Below are 14,555 nucleotides of genomic sequence, written 5' to 3' on the forward strand. Positions count from 1 at the left end.
CGTGCCGGGGCGGTTCCCGGTTCCCGTTCCGTGCCCGTGCCCGTTCCCGTTCCCGTCGCCGCTCCCGTTCCCGTTCCGCTCTCGGCTCCGGTTCCGGCGGCGGGGCGGCCCGCGGCCATGCCATGTCCGCGCTGAGCTGGAAACCCTTCGTGTACGGCGGGCTCGCCTCCATCGTGGCCGAGTTCGGTGAGGAGGGGTTCGGTGGCGGGTACCGGTGATCCCGGTACCGCTCCCGGTTCGCTGATGGGCGCTCTCCCCGCAGGCACCTTCCCCGTGGACCTGACCAAGACGCGGCTGCAGGTGCAGGGGCAGAGCGCCGACGCCCGGTTCCGCGAGGTGCGCTACCGGGGCATGTTCCATGCCCTGTTCCGCATCTGCCGCGAGGAGGGCGGCCGCGCCCTCTACTCGGGGTAAGCGGCGGGGCCCGGGGCCGAGGGGAACCGGGAAGGGGGCGTGGGGGTGAGCATCGGGGTACCGGGGTCGCTGGCGGGTTGGGGCCGCGGGGGGGTCACCGGCGTGTGGGGCCTGCGAGGGCAGCGTGCACGGCCCAGAGTCGTCTGGGTGGGAAGGGACCTCCAAGATCACCCCGTGCAGCCTGACCTAGCGCTAACCAGGCCTCTGCTAAACCACATCACGCAGTTCTACATCTACACGGCTTTTAAAGACCTCCAGGGATGGGGACTCCACCACTTCCCTGGGCAGCCCATCCCAATGCCTCACAACCCTCTCAGTAAAGAATTTCTTCCTAATATCCAACCTAAACCTCCCCTGGCTCAACTTTAGCCCATTCCCCCTTGTCCTGTCACCAGGCACATGGGAGAACAGACCAACCCCCACCTCGCTACAGCCTGCTTTGAGGTACCTGTAGAGAGCGATAAGGTCGCCCCTGAGCCTCCTCTTCTCCAGGCTGAACAAGCCCAGCTCTCTCAGCCGCTCCTCGTAGGACTTGTTCTCCAGGCCCCTCACCAGCTTTGTCGCCCTTCTCTGGACTCTTTCAAGCACCTCGATGTCCTTCATGTAGCGAGGGGCCCAAAACTGAACACAGTACTCAAGGTGCAGCCTCACCAGAGGGGACAATCACTTCCCTAGCCCTGCTGGCCACACTGCTTCTTGTACAAGCCAGGATGCCGTTGGCCTTCATGGCCATCTGAGCACACTGCTGAATTCGGTTCAGCCGGGTCTCATTTGTTCCCCTGCTCAGGATTGCCCCGGCGCTGCTGAGACAGGCGTCCTACGGCACCATCAAGATCGGCATTTACCAGAGCCTGAAGCGGCTGTTCGTGGATCGCCTGGAAGGTCGGTGTCGGCGCAGGCAGGTCTCTTCCCGCAGGAGGTGCAGCACAGAGCTGTGCGCTTTCTGCTCTGTGTGGTCTGGCTCCTTCCTTTCTCTGCCACCTTTCCCAGCTACAAATTGTCAAAGAAATTGAGTTGTTTTCATCTTCTGCTGCGCCTTTTATTTGTATAATAACAGCAAGGACAGCTTTCAACATAGATTTGAGCCTCACTGTGCTTGTCACTGCCCACAGTCGCAGAAATGACCCTTAAGCCAAACACCTGCCCCTCCAGACAGACCTTTACTTTCCCCAGCGTTTATCTCTGTTTTGTGGTTTCAGAGCCCCCCACCCCAAAACAAAAACAAAAACAAAACAAACAAACAAACAACAAAAAAAAACAACAACAACCCACCCTCTTCCTGTGTATGGCTCTACACCCATACACAGGGCTGCACACCCCTCCTCGCTCGCTGTTGCAGCGTTTCCAGTTGTGAGTACTGTTGTTTGAATATTTGTCTTCCTACAGGCCTGGGGCAGCCAGTGGCCTGGTCTCCGCTGGAAAGTGCGGTGGTCAGTACCAGCAAAGGGCCATACCTTCTTCCAACATAACTATCACTCTAATACTGGGCCTGGAAATCTTAGATTATTTTTTTCCTTTTCTGGGACTAATTGCATCTAACTTTCTCTGCCTGGGTCACCTATTCTCTGTTTTCTCAAGGCAGCCACATATTCAGAGTGTGGCCAGCTGGTGCTCCAGGTTAAAAGTAATTTGTATCAGGTTGCCTTCAGAAATGTTTAGCTGCCCCACTTTGTCTACCTCTGTCTTGCTGTTCTCTACTGTGAGAAATGTGTCACTGGGCACTGAAATCAGATAATTGTTTAGAATTTTCATGTGTAGAGGCATTTTCCTTGTCTGCTCAGCTAGAATCATCAGTCAGACCTGCTTCTCTCTGACAGCGTGTTGCTGTTTCAGCTTCTACTTTTTACCTCTGGCAGCTGAGGCAGTTGTGGGGACAGCTCTGCCTTGATCTGATTACAAGTTGCCAGTTTCTGCTTGTGCAGCTTCACCATGTGATTTGAGAGCTTACCTTTTCTGTTCTTTCCAGAGCTTCTTGCTTGTTCAGTACAATCTATACACCTTCCCTTTAGACCTTCAGAATCTGACGTTCTTTTCTTGGTTGCAGATGAAACGTTGTTAATCAATGTAATCTGTGGAGTGGTTTCAGGGGTGATCTCCTCTGCGCTTGCCAATCCAACAGATGTGCTGAAGGTAAGAAGTATATGTGGCCAGAGACAGCTTCCTTGTTTTGCTGTGTGCTCCTGCCTTCCAGTGAAGATGCATCTTTCCCAGCTGCGGTGACATGTTCTCTAAGCCACTACTGGCATTATTTTTGCTAATTTGGGCTTGTTGAGAATGGGAGTAGAAGCCCAGAGCCGATAAAAAAGAGTAAAAAAAAAAAAAAAAAAAAAAAACGCAGCTCCTAAAAATCAAGAAATCTGTAAATCTTTAAGGGGTCCAGGCTGTGTTACCTTAACTGGGAAAGGTGAGTGGGGTGGCAGCCAGCCATCAGAACTTCTCAGCTCCATTCCCTTTGATGACTATGCTTAGCTTTGTTGATACAGTTCAGCCCTACCTGTTGTGTAGAGAGTCTGGAGAACTTTCCCATACTTCCCCTTTGTGTGGTTCAACCTTCTCGGGCTGCCTTCAGAAGGGAAAGACCATGCCTGTCACTCTGTGTTGCTTGAATTTTTCACTGCCCTTCCACCCTGTTGCTGTCCCTCTGCTTGCCTGCCCTCATCTTCTGCATGGTTTGCAGGGAGAGATTGTGTGGGTAGTGGGAGAGCAGTGTCTGCTGTAAGTTTCCCCATTATTCCTTACCACCAGGAAGTCGCTGAGCTGCTGTCCTTGTCCCCCTTGTAGCAGACACTGATGCTATCCCACTGACTTGTGCATTTCTTTCAGATTCGAATGCAGGCTCAAGGCAGTTTATTCCAGGGTGGCATGATTGGCAGCTTCATCGATATCTACCAGCAGGAGGGTACCCGAGGCCTCTGGAGGGTGAGCACCACCTGATGGATAGTTGTGTTGAGGTTATTCTGCTCTTTAGACAAACACGCAAGAGGGGAAAATAGAATAGAGATGAAATGGAGCCCTCTTTGTTGCTGGTGTGTGCTGCAGACAGGTTGCAGTGCAGAGACAGGTCCAGTTCAAATTGGATTCCACTGATCAAGCTAGTCTTGTTTCTCTCTGGTTTGGGATAACCACTAGGTAGATCATGGCTCATAATTTGGCACACTGAAGAGTTGTTCCTGCTTCCAGTGACTGGGAAGCTTTGTCATGATAACATGGGTTTCCCTGAATTACTCAGGTGATGTTAAAGTTCCTGTGAAATGGCCAAGCTCTGTATTGCTGCTGTGTTCTCTGTGACCTGGTACTCAGTGGAATTGTAGGTGCTTTTACCTGTTTCCTGAGGGGGTGGTTGCTAGGTTATTTCCCAGATGGAACATAGCACTTACCTAAGCTCATGCTTGTTCTTTCCAGTAATTGTTTTGTCAGTTCCCAGATCAATGTCCTGCCACTGACAACTTTTGTAATACACGATCATCTCCTAAATCAACAGTGCTAGCAAAGCAAAATCTAGTTGCTGGCATGTAGCAAGGAGGACCTGGTCCTGGGAGGACTCCATCTGGTTCTCTAAACAGCTGCTGGTTTTGTGGTGCAGGATCTCTTTTGATGTTGAATCCCCTGGGTACTGTTGAGTGAGGGAAGATGAGTAAATTGTAGCCTAATTCCTGTGTGTTAGTGGCTGAGAGGAGAGAAGCAACATCTGGTTAATCTAGCTGGAGTAAAACTGTCACGGTGCAGGATGGAAGAATCCTTCTTAGCTTTGGAGTTAATGCTGGGAGACGGGGAGCTGGTCCACCTCAAAAGCTACAGCTGTGAGACAGGGTGAGGAGGATTCCGGGTAGATTTTCAGAGAAAGGCTCCTGACAGGGGAGTGGGAAGAGATATTACACTAGCTGCAGGCCTTCTGGCAGCAAACTGTGCTTGTGACTGATGTTTGTGCCCTGCAGGGTGTCGTCCCAACAGCCCAGAGAGCTGCCATCGTGGTTGGGGTGGAACTGCCAGTCTATGACATTACCAAGAAGCACTTAATTCTATCAGGCCTGATGGGCGATACAATCTTTGCCCACTTCGTGTGAGTATTTGCTGCAGCTGCTGGACTCTCCAGGCTTGGCAGGGTGTGTGGAGCAGAGGAGCAAGCTGGGATTTGGAGTGAGATCTGTTTGTAGAGCCAAGTGCTCTGGAGCTGCCAAGAACAAGCTCAATACTTCTGAGAGATCTGGTGTGTTGATTGGAGCAGCTCAGGATGCCCAGCAAGTGTCCCTAGAGAGATCTCCCTGGAGAAAGGAACTGAACGAACCCTTCTGGTGAAGTTACAGCTTGAATTTAGCTCACTGATGACCAGACATGCTGTTGCTCCATGTCTCTGCCCTGGTACAAACCGGGCAGGAGTTTTGGTTGTGTAGCAATCAGTTAAAAGAGCTGCTCCAGTCCTAGGTGCTCATCTCTGCAGACAATGTCAGCTTGCAGCCATTGCTGTAAGAGTTTTGTGAAACAGAAGTTTGCAAAACGGACCAAGAGAAGGCCCTGAGCAACCTGACCTAGTTTTAAAGTCAGCCCTGCTCTAAACAAGGGGTGGATTAGAGACCTCCCAAAATCTTTCTTCACCTACATTTTCCTATTATTCTTCTAGTGGACACTTTAGCTGGAGGTGCTGCAGTGCTTCTGTTGGGTTTGCCTGCTGTGGGCTGAAGGTGACAAGCACTAGACCATATGTGCAGGGAGGAGACTAGCAGCTGCATGCTCCCTCTTGCTGTCTTTGGTCTTCCTCCCTCCTTCCCTGCCATGAAGAAATGTTTGCTCTGGGGAGAAGGATGTGCACTTCCAAGAGGCTGCCTTCAGGTCTGTGTCACCTTGTCAGCACGAAGAAACCCTTGCTGGACTGCAGAATGCAGACCTGGCAGTGGGCTCTGACAGGGACTTAATCAGACGAAACTGAGCTTTTACTTTCCTTAGCTCTCTGGGGTTTCAGAGTGGTGTGATTCCTTTTTCTGGGTGGGAACAGAGAGTACAGCTAATGTTTATTGCTAAATACCCATCATAACATTCAGTGAAAGATATTCTTGTGCTTCTGTCACGGCCTTTCTGAGCCAGATTGGCCATACTCAGCTACTCCTCTCTGATGTTTTGGTGTATGTATAGTTCCAGTTTTACGTGTGGGCTGGCTGGGGCCATTGCTTCCAACCCTGTGGACGTGGTGCGGACACGGATGATGAACCAGCGAGCAATTGTGGGCAGCGTGGAGCTCTATAAGGGCACTCTGGATGGTCTCGTGAAGGTAAGGAGGTAACAGGTGGGCAAATTCCTGTTTTTTAGAAGCTGGCCAAATTCAAGCTGTTGAAATATGGGCTGGATGAGCAGACAGTGAGGTGGATCAAACACTGGCTGATCATCCAGGCCTGGAGGGTAGCAGTCGGTGGTACAAAGTGTAGGTGGAGGCCAGTACTGAGCGTAGTACCCCAGCGGTCAAAACCGTGTCCATTCCCATTCAACATTTTTGTTAACGGTCTGGGTGAGGAGGCAGACTGCACCCTCAGTAAATTTGCAAACAACACGAAAGTGGGGCGTGGGGCTGATTCACCAGAGGGCTGTGCTGCCCTCCAGAGGGATCTGGACAGGCTGGAGAAATGGGCTGACAGGAACCCTCTGAAGGTCAGCAAGGAGAGGTGCAGAGTCCTGTTCATGGGGAGGAACAACCCCAGGACATGCTGGGGGCTGCCCAGCTGGGGAGCAGCCTTGAAGAAAAGGACCTGGGTGTACAGGTGGACACCAGCTTGAACGTGTGCTCAGTGACAGGATAAGAGGCAATGGGCACAAACTGGAACAAAAGAGGTTCCTTCTAAACATCAGGAAGGAATTCCATACTGTGTGGGTGATGAAGCACTGGCATATGTTTTTCAGAGGTTTTGGAGTCTCCTTCCTTGGAGGTCTTGAGCAGCCATCAACCTTCTCTGGGTGGTCTTGCTTGAGCAGGAGGATTGGACCAGATGGCCTCCAGACATCCCTATCAGACTCAGCTGTTCTATGATTTCCTACAAGATACACCACTGTTCTGAGCAGTTAGATTGCACTGTGAGAGAACAGACTTGTCAGTGTTCTAAACCAGAAAAGGGTCTAGAGTCACTTTCCTGGGATCTCCTTTGCCAGCTTGAGCATTCTTCCAGCCTTACGGGAGAAAGCTTTGTTAGTGAATGCTGTGGTTTAACCCGGCAGGCAGCTAAGCACCACACAACCATTTGCTCACACCCCTCCACCACAGTGGGATGGGGGAGAGAATAGAGAGGGGAGGGAAAAAAGTAAAAACTTGTGGGTTGAGTAGTGTCTCATAACTGATAACTCCTCTCTCTTCGCAGACATGGAAGAGCGAGGGATTCTTTGCACTCTATAAAGGCTTCTGGCCAAACTGGCTTCGGCTCGGTCCCTGGAACATCATTGTATCCTTCAGTGTGCTGCTGGGAGGCCATGAACATGGACAGGCAGGGGAGGACAAGCTGTAAGTAGAAGTTCAGAGCAGACACGCTGACGGTGTACCTCTTTGTCTTCCTCGCAGTAGCCCAAAGTGAACTCCCTGTTCTGCTTGGACAGATGTAAACCGATGTGGCTGCAGATGGTTCAAGTGCCAAAAAATGCCACTGTTGGCGACTGCTACTTCTAAAAACTCTGTAGGTGGTTAGTGCAGGGACTGCCAGTGCAGCAGCGTGGATACTTTCCTGTAAAGTAAGTGCTCTCAAGTGTTTGGCTTTAAACTTTCCATTTGGCTTGAGCTGCTAGAGGTGCAGCAGTTTCTGGATTGGCTCCCATTTTTTGGGGAAAGCCTGGTGAATTTCTGCCCTTAGGACAGGTGCTGATCTGCTCTGCAGAATCAGCACTTCCGGATTGCTGTAATGGTCCTTCTGGCCCTCTGAAATTGTGTATACAGCTTATTTTAAAGAATTCAAAATTTAGGAAGTCCCAGTCTGGGGTTAGAGTCGCCTCCCATTCTCAGTGGTTTTGGCAAGCCTGGCCCAGCTTGCTTCTGGGTCAGTCTCTTCCCTCTTGGTAGCTCTCCTGCAGCTCTCTTCCACCTCTACAGATCACTTTATGCTGCCTGGAAGAGGGACTTTCCCACGGGCTTTCTGTGCTAATCTACCTGCCTTGCCTTGTCAGGTACGGCCTGGTTATGAGGGAGGTTCAGTGCAGCTGCTATATATATATTTGTCTGTCCCAATTCCTTAACTTTCTCTTCAGTTTTTTATCACATATGAGCAGTTGAAGCGACTTCCGTTCTGAGAGCTGGCTGCATTCCGTGGGTGTCATCTTCAAGACTTGCAGCAGTATTTTGCTGCAGCCTTCCTCTTCATTTCACCATCCCCGTCTTTTGATGTGTTGGTACATGTGGGTCTGGACTCTCCCCCTCCCCCAAATGCATGGTCCCTGGAGCATGTTCTGGCTGAAGTATAACTGAGAGGCTGATTGCAGGTACTGCATGTTGTTTTTTTTCACACAGAAGCAAGTATTAACTGTGTACAAGTGTCTGGGCCTGAAGCAATATCTTCTGTGAAGATCTGTGCATTCCAGTGGCCTTTTGATGCAGCTGTGGTTAGTTGTTTGGCTCATGTGCATTGTTCTGCCGTGCCTGTGGGGTGAGGCTGGAGGCTGGAAAAGGGGTGCTGTCATGTTTTCTTGCAGATCTGTAACCTCATTAAATTATTTATTGACTGGATGGTATGAGTTTGTGTTTGTGCAGACTTACAGTAGGTATATTTTCCAGAGCAGATGGTGTGTCTGCCTTTGGGGAGAACATGAAGTATTTTTTTCTGCACGATGTGTATCTTTTTTTTCCCCCAAATATATATTTTTTTCTTATCAATTTTTACGTTTTGTTGTAATATAAAAGTTTCTAAAACACAGTTTGTTACTGTCAGGAAATTGTTACCTTAGTTTTGCAAAACCTCAGTCTCTCATAACCTTATTGTTTATATTATTTTAAAGCAAAGTAAATTGATTTAAAACTGAACTCAGATGCCCCACTTTAAGATGATGGTCTAACATTTCCAGTGTGAAGCAGAACATCAGGTTATTTTCATCATTCTCTTCTGTGTTGTTTTGTTTTGTTTTGTTTTGTTTTAATGCATATGTCTGTGAAAGCAAACAGCTTAGGTTTTCCTATTTCCTTCCTTCTTTATGGGGAAGCTTTAGTTTGGATGAAGGTCTCTTGTGACATACAGCAATGCTTCCTGTTCACGAGCGCTGTAAACCGCGATTTTCTGTGCAAATTGCATAAGGGATGTTCAGCCGAACTGAGGGAATTGTTTGCTGTGGTTTTGCAAAGACCTAGGTGTACTGTACTAGCTGAATGCATAAGGAATTTGACTCCAGTAAACTCCTGAACTTAAATCATGCCATGAACAGAGTAGCAGCCTGTAGGTATTCCTACAGGGCCACAGCTCCTTCTCGTAGGGCTGGGAGGATTGTTTTCAGAGTTAAACCACAAGATACCAGAGACTGGGAACAGTGGATTGAAAGAAATGGACAACATGCATATGCTTCACCTTGCTTTACTCTTCAAGAGAATTTCTAAACATTACAAGTAAATAAATAGTTACGTGATGGATGAATATGAGTCCATTTGAGAGATGTAATTTAACTTCAGTTCCATATATTCTTTCGGTTTTCTTTGGTGTTCCTGTATCTTCAGTTCTGGAGCAGTTTCTTCTGTGCAACTCCATGCTATATTGCTGTTGTTAATTTTTGGACTGCTCATGTGACAGTTCTTTGCTATCGGCTGTTGCTAACCTGTTTTGTTCTTCAGGCTGCCACAAGGAGCTCCTCAGAAATGCATAAAGAATGTATCCATGGCCACTTTGTTGTTTGTATTTTTCAATGCAAGGTGCTGATGAGAGGCTCTTCTTTCCCCCATCTTTGGATCAGCTTCCCCACATGGCTTTGGAGATGCTCCTTCCACTTGCTTGAGTGGTCCTCAGCCCCTTGACCCCCTCAACCCCCAGTTAGTCAAACGTGTTGATGCAGATCCTACAATTGCCTCAGGAAGCAGGGGTACCTGAGCTACCAGGGCCACAGCTGCCCCCCTCTGTGTTGGCCATGTTCATGCCCTGAAGGCGTTACCATCTCTGCCTTCAGTGGCTGTGCCATTCTGCAGTGTGCCTGTGTGCTGAGGCATCTTCCTAGAGCATTCAAGGTCATAACAGGGGCAGTGGGTGGTGGTGGGCTGTGGGGGCTATTCTGCAGCAGAAATGTGAACTGGCACTATGGGAAGGAGGAATTGCTGCCTGTGGTACCTGCTGGGCCAGCTGTGGTCTCACAACTTGAGGTCTGTGCTGCTAAGTGATGGTCTCGTGAAAACACCTGCTGAGTCCTGAAATGGGGTGGAGGAGCCCCTGCGGAGCAGGCTTGCCCTCTCACCAGGAGTTATGTATGGGACAGAGCAAAGATACGTCCACAGGGAGGGAGCAGCTCTGGTTTCTGTTTGTGCTTTGTCCCCAAGTTGTCCTGCCATTTCTCTAACTTCCTGCCCGCCTTGATCCCACGCTGTGGAATTTGGACCTTCCCCCCATCAGGACTAAGGCACCCCAAATGTTTCTTTATATGAGACTCCCCAAGGTCCAGGCCCACAAAGGCTGGGCAGGGGTAACAAGGTGGCTCTGAAGCACTCCTGCCACCCTGTTGTCCACGGAATTACAGCACCATGCTGGGGACTGGCTGCACCTCTCAGCTCAAACCTACTGTTACCTCTTCCCAAGTGTCTAGCCCTCCCTCTCTGGGGTGACCCCAAGGGCTCTGGGGAAGGTGATCAAGGAAAGAAGTAACCACCATCTATACAAGGTGTCAGGAGGGGTCCTGCAGCCTGGTGGGAGAGAGGCTGGGGAGAATAAATTCACCTGGACAGGAAAAAAGAGGAGGCTCTAAGGACACCAAAGTTCTTCCCCATGGCTTTTTGTGCTGTGCAGACCCAGGGTCTTCACAGGCCCATGGTTCTGTTCACAGTGGCCTCAATTTATGTTTGCTGCATCCTTCCTCCCTGCTGCAGTATCTACAACCTGCCCTGTACCATGCTCTGCCCTTGGCTGTGTCCTGCCCTTGGTTCTACTCTCAGCCTGTCCCCGGCAGCCTGCTCTCCTCAGATTACTATTTGACAGAGGAAGTCTTTGCCCTTCCCTGTTTCCTCGCAGCTTTATTTTTTCCAGCTCACGTGGCAGGAGAGGTGGCTTGCGGCCCTTTGTGTAAAGGGATCAGTATTGTTTCCTTGGCCTCACGGGAAGAGGCTGCCCTCGGTCTGGCACTGACCCTGCGGAAAGGAAGGCCTGTGAGCTGTGCCACCTCTGCATCCCGTGAGGGTTGTACAGTTGTTACTGCTTGTTCTCCTTCGTTAGCGCTTGGGTCAAAGCAGGGCATCGTCTCTGCTCAGGTCTTTGGTGCTTGGCTGGAGGTGCCCACCTCCTGATGTGCCATCACAGCAGCACTGCTGGACAGGGAGGAGTGACCAGGGTACGATCCTAGTGCCAGAGTGGACTGTGGCCTCTGAGCAGGTCTCACGGTCATGCTGCAGGAGATGTTAGGAAGGCCAGTGACAGCATGGGCAGCCCTGGGGCAGGAGATGCTGAAGAAACCTGTGCAGGGGCTGCTGTGCTGCCAGTGGGGCAGGGAGCCAGGAGAGCATGAGTGGGCTGTTTGTGAGAGCAGCGTCAGCCTGGCCTTGCTCGGGCTTCCTGCCCAGGTGCTCTCTGCTCACCCTCCTGCTCCAGGGTTGTCTGGAAACGTGGCTGAAGGGGAGGGACCTGCGTGGGCACAGCGGGTGCCGTGAGTGCACCAGTCCCTTCCAGCAGGCAGCTGCACAGCAGAGCTCTGCTCCTCGGCCCGCGACACCACTGCACCCGGTGCTCTCACGGCACTACCTGGAGAGTGAGGGGCTGCGCCCGCTGCTGCCTGCTTGCTGAGCTGTACGTACCAAGAAGTACCAGGTGAGGGATGCTCTAGGATCGTGGTGGAGACACACAACCTTCAGGCTGTGCCCCACAGTGGCCAGATATGGCTAGCTCGGCACTGGGAACCATCCTGGCTGTTCTGGCCTCGCTCATCATCACTGCCAACGTACTGGTGGCCATCGTCCTTCTTCGCCTTATCCAGACGAGCGGCTACAAGGGACACTATTTTGTCCTTAATCTCGCTGTCGCAGATGCCATGGTTGGCTTCACGGTCATGGGTCTGGTCATGGATGAGTTTTCTGAGCCCTTTCATCCACCTCAGATCTTCTGTGTCCTGCGAATGGCTTTTGTGACTTTCTCTTCTGCTGCTTCTATCCTGTCCCTGACTCTGGTTGCGTGTGACAGGCACTTGGCAATCAGAAAGCCTTTCCACTATCTCCAGTTGGTCACGGGCTTGAGGGTTGGGGTGCAGCTGGTGGGGCTCTGGCTGCTTGCCACTATCATTGGCTTCCTCCCAGTGTTTGCCCCAGTCTTTCAGAGGATCTCTGCCCAGGAAAAGTGTTCCTTCTTTGGAGTCTTCCAACCCACCTACATGCTCACTGTCTCCTGCATCGGCTTCTTTCCAGCACTGTTTCTCTTCATTTACCTCTACTGTGACATGTTGAAAATTGCCTCTGTGCATGTGCAGCATATCCGTGAAGTAGAACATGTGGGGCTGGCAGGGAGCTGCCCCCCACCCCACACCACTAGCGACATGAAGGCCTTGCGCACCGTGGCTATCCTCATCGGGTGCTTCGCACTGTCCTGGTTGCCATTCTTCATCGCCAGCATCGTGCAAACTGTGTGTACCAACTGCTTAACCTACAAAGTCATTGAGAGCTACCTCTGGCTTCTGGGACTGTGCAACTCCCTCCTGAACCCCCTGCTCTACTCCTGCTGGCAGAAGGATGTGCGGCTTCAGTTCTCCCAGCTAGCTGCCGGTATAAAGAGGAGGGTCCTCCTTCACTTGGGCAATCGCCACCGTTTCCCTGGCAGAGGCACCAAATCCCTTCCTACCGTGTCCTGCTTGCGGCTCCAGGACTGATGTGGTAAGGAGTAGCAATCACTGGCTTTCTGGGTTATCTCCTCCGCCACAACCATGAACTTGGGGTCCGCCAGCTGTGGAGGAGATCCTGGACAGGGTGGGACAGGACTGGATGCTAATTCCCAGACATCAGCATGGCCAGCATGGCTGGTTTTGCAGCAGCTCCAGGGCAGCCCAAATTGCAGGTGCACAGCGCGTGTTAAATTTTGCTTGGAGAGCACTCAGCAAGAACAGCCTCGTGTCTGCTGTGACCAAGCCCTTGGCACCTACTCCATAGGTCGAGATCCTTCACCTTTTGCTGTCTAGGTTCCCCAGTCCATACCTGGGGTCCTTCTGCACTCCCCTCTGCCTGCAGAGTCAGCTGTCAGGGTCAGGTCCCCCGGCACCTGGGGCAGGGCTGCTCTCACTGTGTTGGCTTTGTCACCCTTGGCCAGATGCAGTAGAGACTGGGAGATGTGTGCACATCTGTCCAGGACCACATGTGCTCCCAATCACTGCCCTACTTAAATCAAACTCAAAATCCTACAGATGCAGTCAGGGCTATCCCCCAAACCTGTCCCCTGACTGCAATCAATCCTGCATTTGGGGAGGTGGCAGGCTCATCCCTCCCCCAGGCTGCACCCACCCCAGGCAGAGGTGAGGGGTATGGGCCTGGGGTCTCTGCTGTGGTGCAGGGGATGCAGTCAGGGCTCTGCTGTTCTTCAGCAGCAGCTGTACCTGCACCAGAGCAAGTGCTGAACAACCCCAGGCACTGCATGCCTGGGAGAACTGCAGGGCAGCACAGGTTGTGCTGTCACTGTTTGGCTTGAGCTGTAAAGTGAGTTAATGAGTAACCACCTGAATGCTGAGCTTTAACAAAGGAGCAGGAAGAAGACCTTGGAGACAGGGAAAAACCTGTGCAGAAGGGCTGCTTTGTCCCACCAAGGCTGTAGGATTGGTAATGGGACTGCAAAGGTCCCTCTATACTGACGCACAAGGTGGGTGCACACAGCGTTTGTTCATGTTGTCTCACACTGTGGTGATGGCCAGACTGCTGGCCCTGCCAGAGGCTATGGTAACATTTAATTGCTTTTTGTTAAATCACATCCATTTAATCCACATAGTAATAATTTTTCCCTTAAAACTGGTTTCTTAGCTAAGAACTCACTCTTCATCTGAAGATGAGGATGCTATGCATAAAATAGCAGCTGCTTCTACCTCTGTCACTTGCCCTTCTAATAGATATGAAGGCTCAAGGCCATATCCTGTATGCGTGCAGAACCTGCCTTGGTTCTGAGGCCATCCCCATACCAGAGGAAGAGAAAAAAATAAAAGTGCTCTATTAAAAACAAACAAAAATCAGTGGGCACTCTGGCACTCATCTCTCTGCCTGGGAAAGGCCTGAGACCAAACAGCATTAATCAGATCCTGTGCCTGGCTGTGTGTTAGGGGAAGAGCCTGAGATAAGGCTCATGTAGGATAGACCTGGCTCTGTGTCTGTGAACTGGTGCCTTGCAGGTGGATCTAGTGGGTGGAACCAGTCTGACTCAGTTCTGGGGATCAGTGCATCATCTGTTTGCATTATATGTTTGCTGCGTGAACTCCAACAGCTGTTGCTTTGCAAAGCTGACCTGTCCTTGCTAAGCATCTGACGATGCTGAAGCCATCCTCTGCCTCCCTCACGCATGCTTCACATGCGAATACCCACTGTGAATGGAGATGCTTTGCAAGCAGGCCTATTGCTGCTTTCCAAGCTTGCTGACTGCTGCATCCACTGCTGTTCTGCTGCCCACAGCGGGCCCAGCCACGGATAGGGTTTGTGCCTGGCACAGATCTGGAATGGGTGGCTCTCACGCTGGGTGCCCAGCAGCAGTACCCCTGGATGTGTGGGCCTGCAGCCACCAGGGAGCCCCTGTCTGCTGCTGGGATTACAAGCTCTGACCACCTCCTCAGTGCCAGAAATGCCGTTGAGACCCAGGGTGGTGGCTGGATGGGGAGATAATGCCCTTCTGCTGATTGTGGGGCTGGAGAATGTAGTCATGCTGGAAACAGAGCATCTAGCAGAGGATCCCTCGCTGTGCCCTGGCACTGACCTGCCTGTCCTCCCTCTTCTTGTGCCTGGGCTGGAGGTGGTGCTCTCAGGAGACACCTCAGGACCTGACGGGGCTGTT

The 14,555-nt window shown here is 51.4% G+C and overlaps 2 protein-coding genes across 3 annotated transcripts; both read left to right on the forward strand.

Annotated features, from left to right (window-relative positions):
* Positions 1-15: 15 nt before the first annotated feature.
* On the forward strand, positions 16-8,101 carry SLC25A14 (solute carrier family 25 member 14). Of its 2 annotated transcripts, XM_082770654.1 has the most exons (9): positions 16-186; positions 263-410; positions 1,202-1,296; positions 2,459-2,544; positions 3,238-3,333; positions 4,350-4,474; positions 5,542-5,677; positions 6,753-6,833; positions 7,627-8,101. In XM_082770654.1, the coding sequence occupies exons 1-9, from the start codon at positions 123-125 to the stop codon at positions 7,666-7,668; spliced, it is 873 nt and encodes a 290-aa protein (XP_082626780.1). In that variant the 5' UTR covers positions 16-122; the 3' UTR covers positions 7,669-8,101. The 2 variants fall into 2 exon arrangements, 1 of the variants encoding a protein (XP_082626780.1); XR_014318392.1 differs by lacking the exons at positions 6,753-6,833; positions 7,627-8,101 and adding an exon at positions 5,033-5,241.
* A 3,220-nt stretch (positions 8,102-11,321) lies between these two features.
* On the forward strand, positions 11,322-12,405 carry GPR119 (G protein-coupled receptor 119; the record flags this gene model as incomplete). Its single annotated transcript, XM_082770779.1, has 1 exon — positions 11,322-12,405. The coding sequence occupies exon 1, from the start codon at positions 11,425-11,427 to the stop codon at positions 12,403-12,405; it is 981 nt and encodes a 326-aa protein (XP_082626905.1). The 5' UTR covers positions 11,322-11,424.
* Positions 12,406-14,555: the final 2,150 nt, after the last annotated feature.

The sequence above is a fragment of the Aythya marila genome (assembly GCF_965140915.1).
Source record: "Aythya marila genome assembly, chromosome: 13".
In the NCBI taxonomy this organism is placed as follows: Eukaryota; Metazoa; Chordata; class Aves; order Anseriformes; family Anatidae; genus Aythya; species Aythya marila.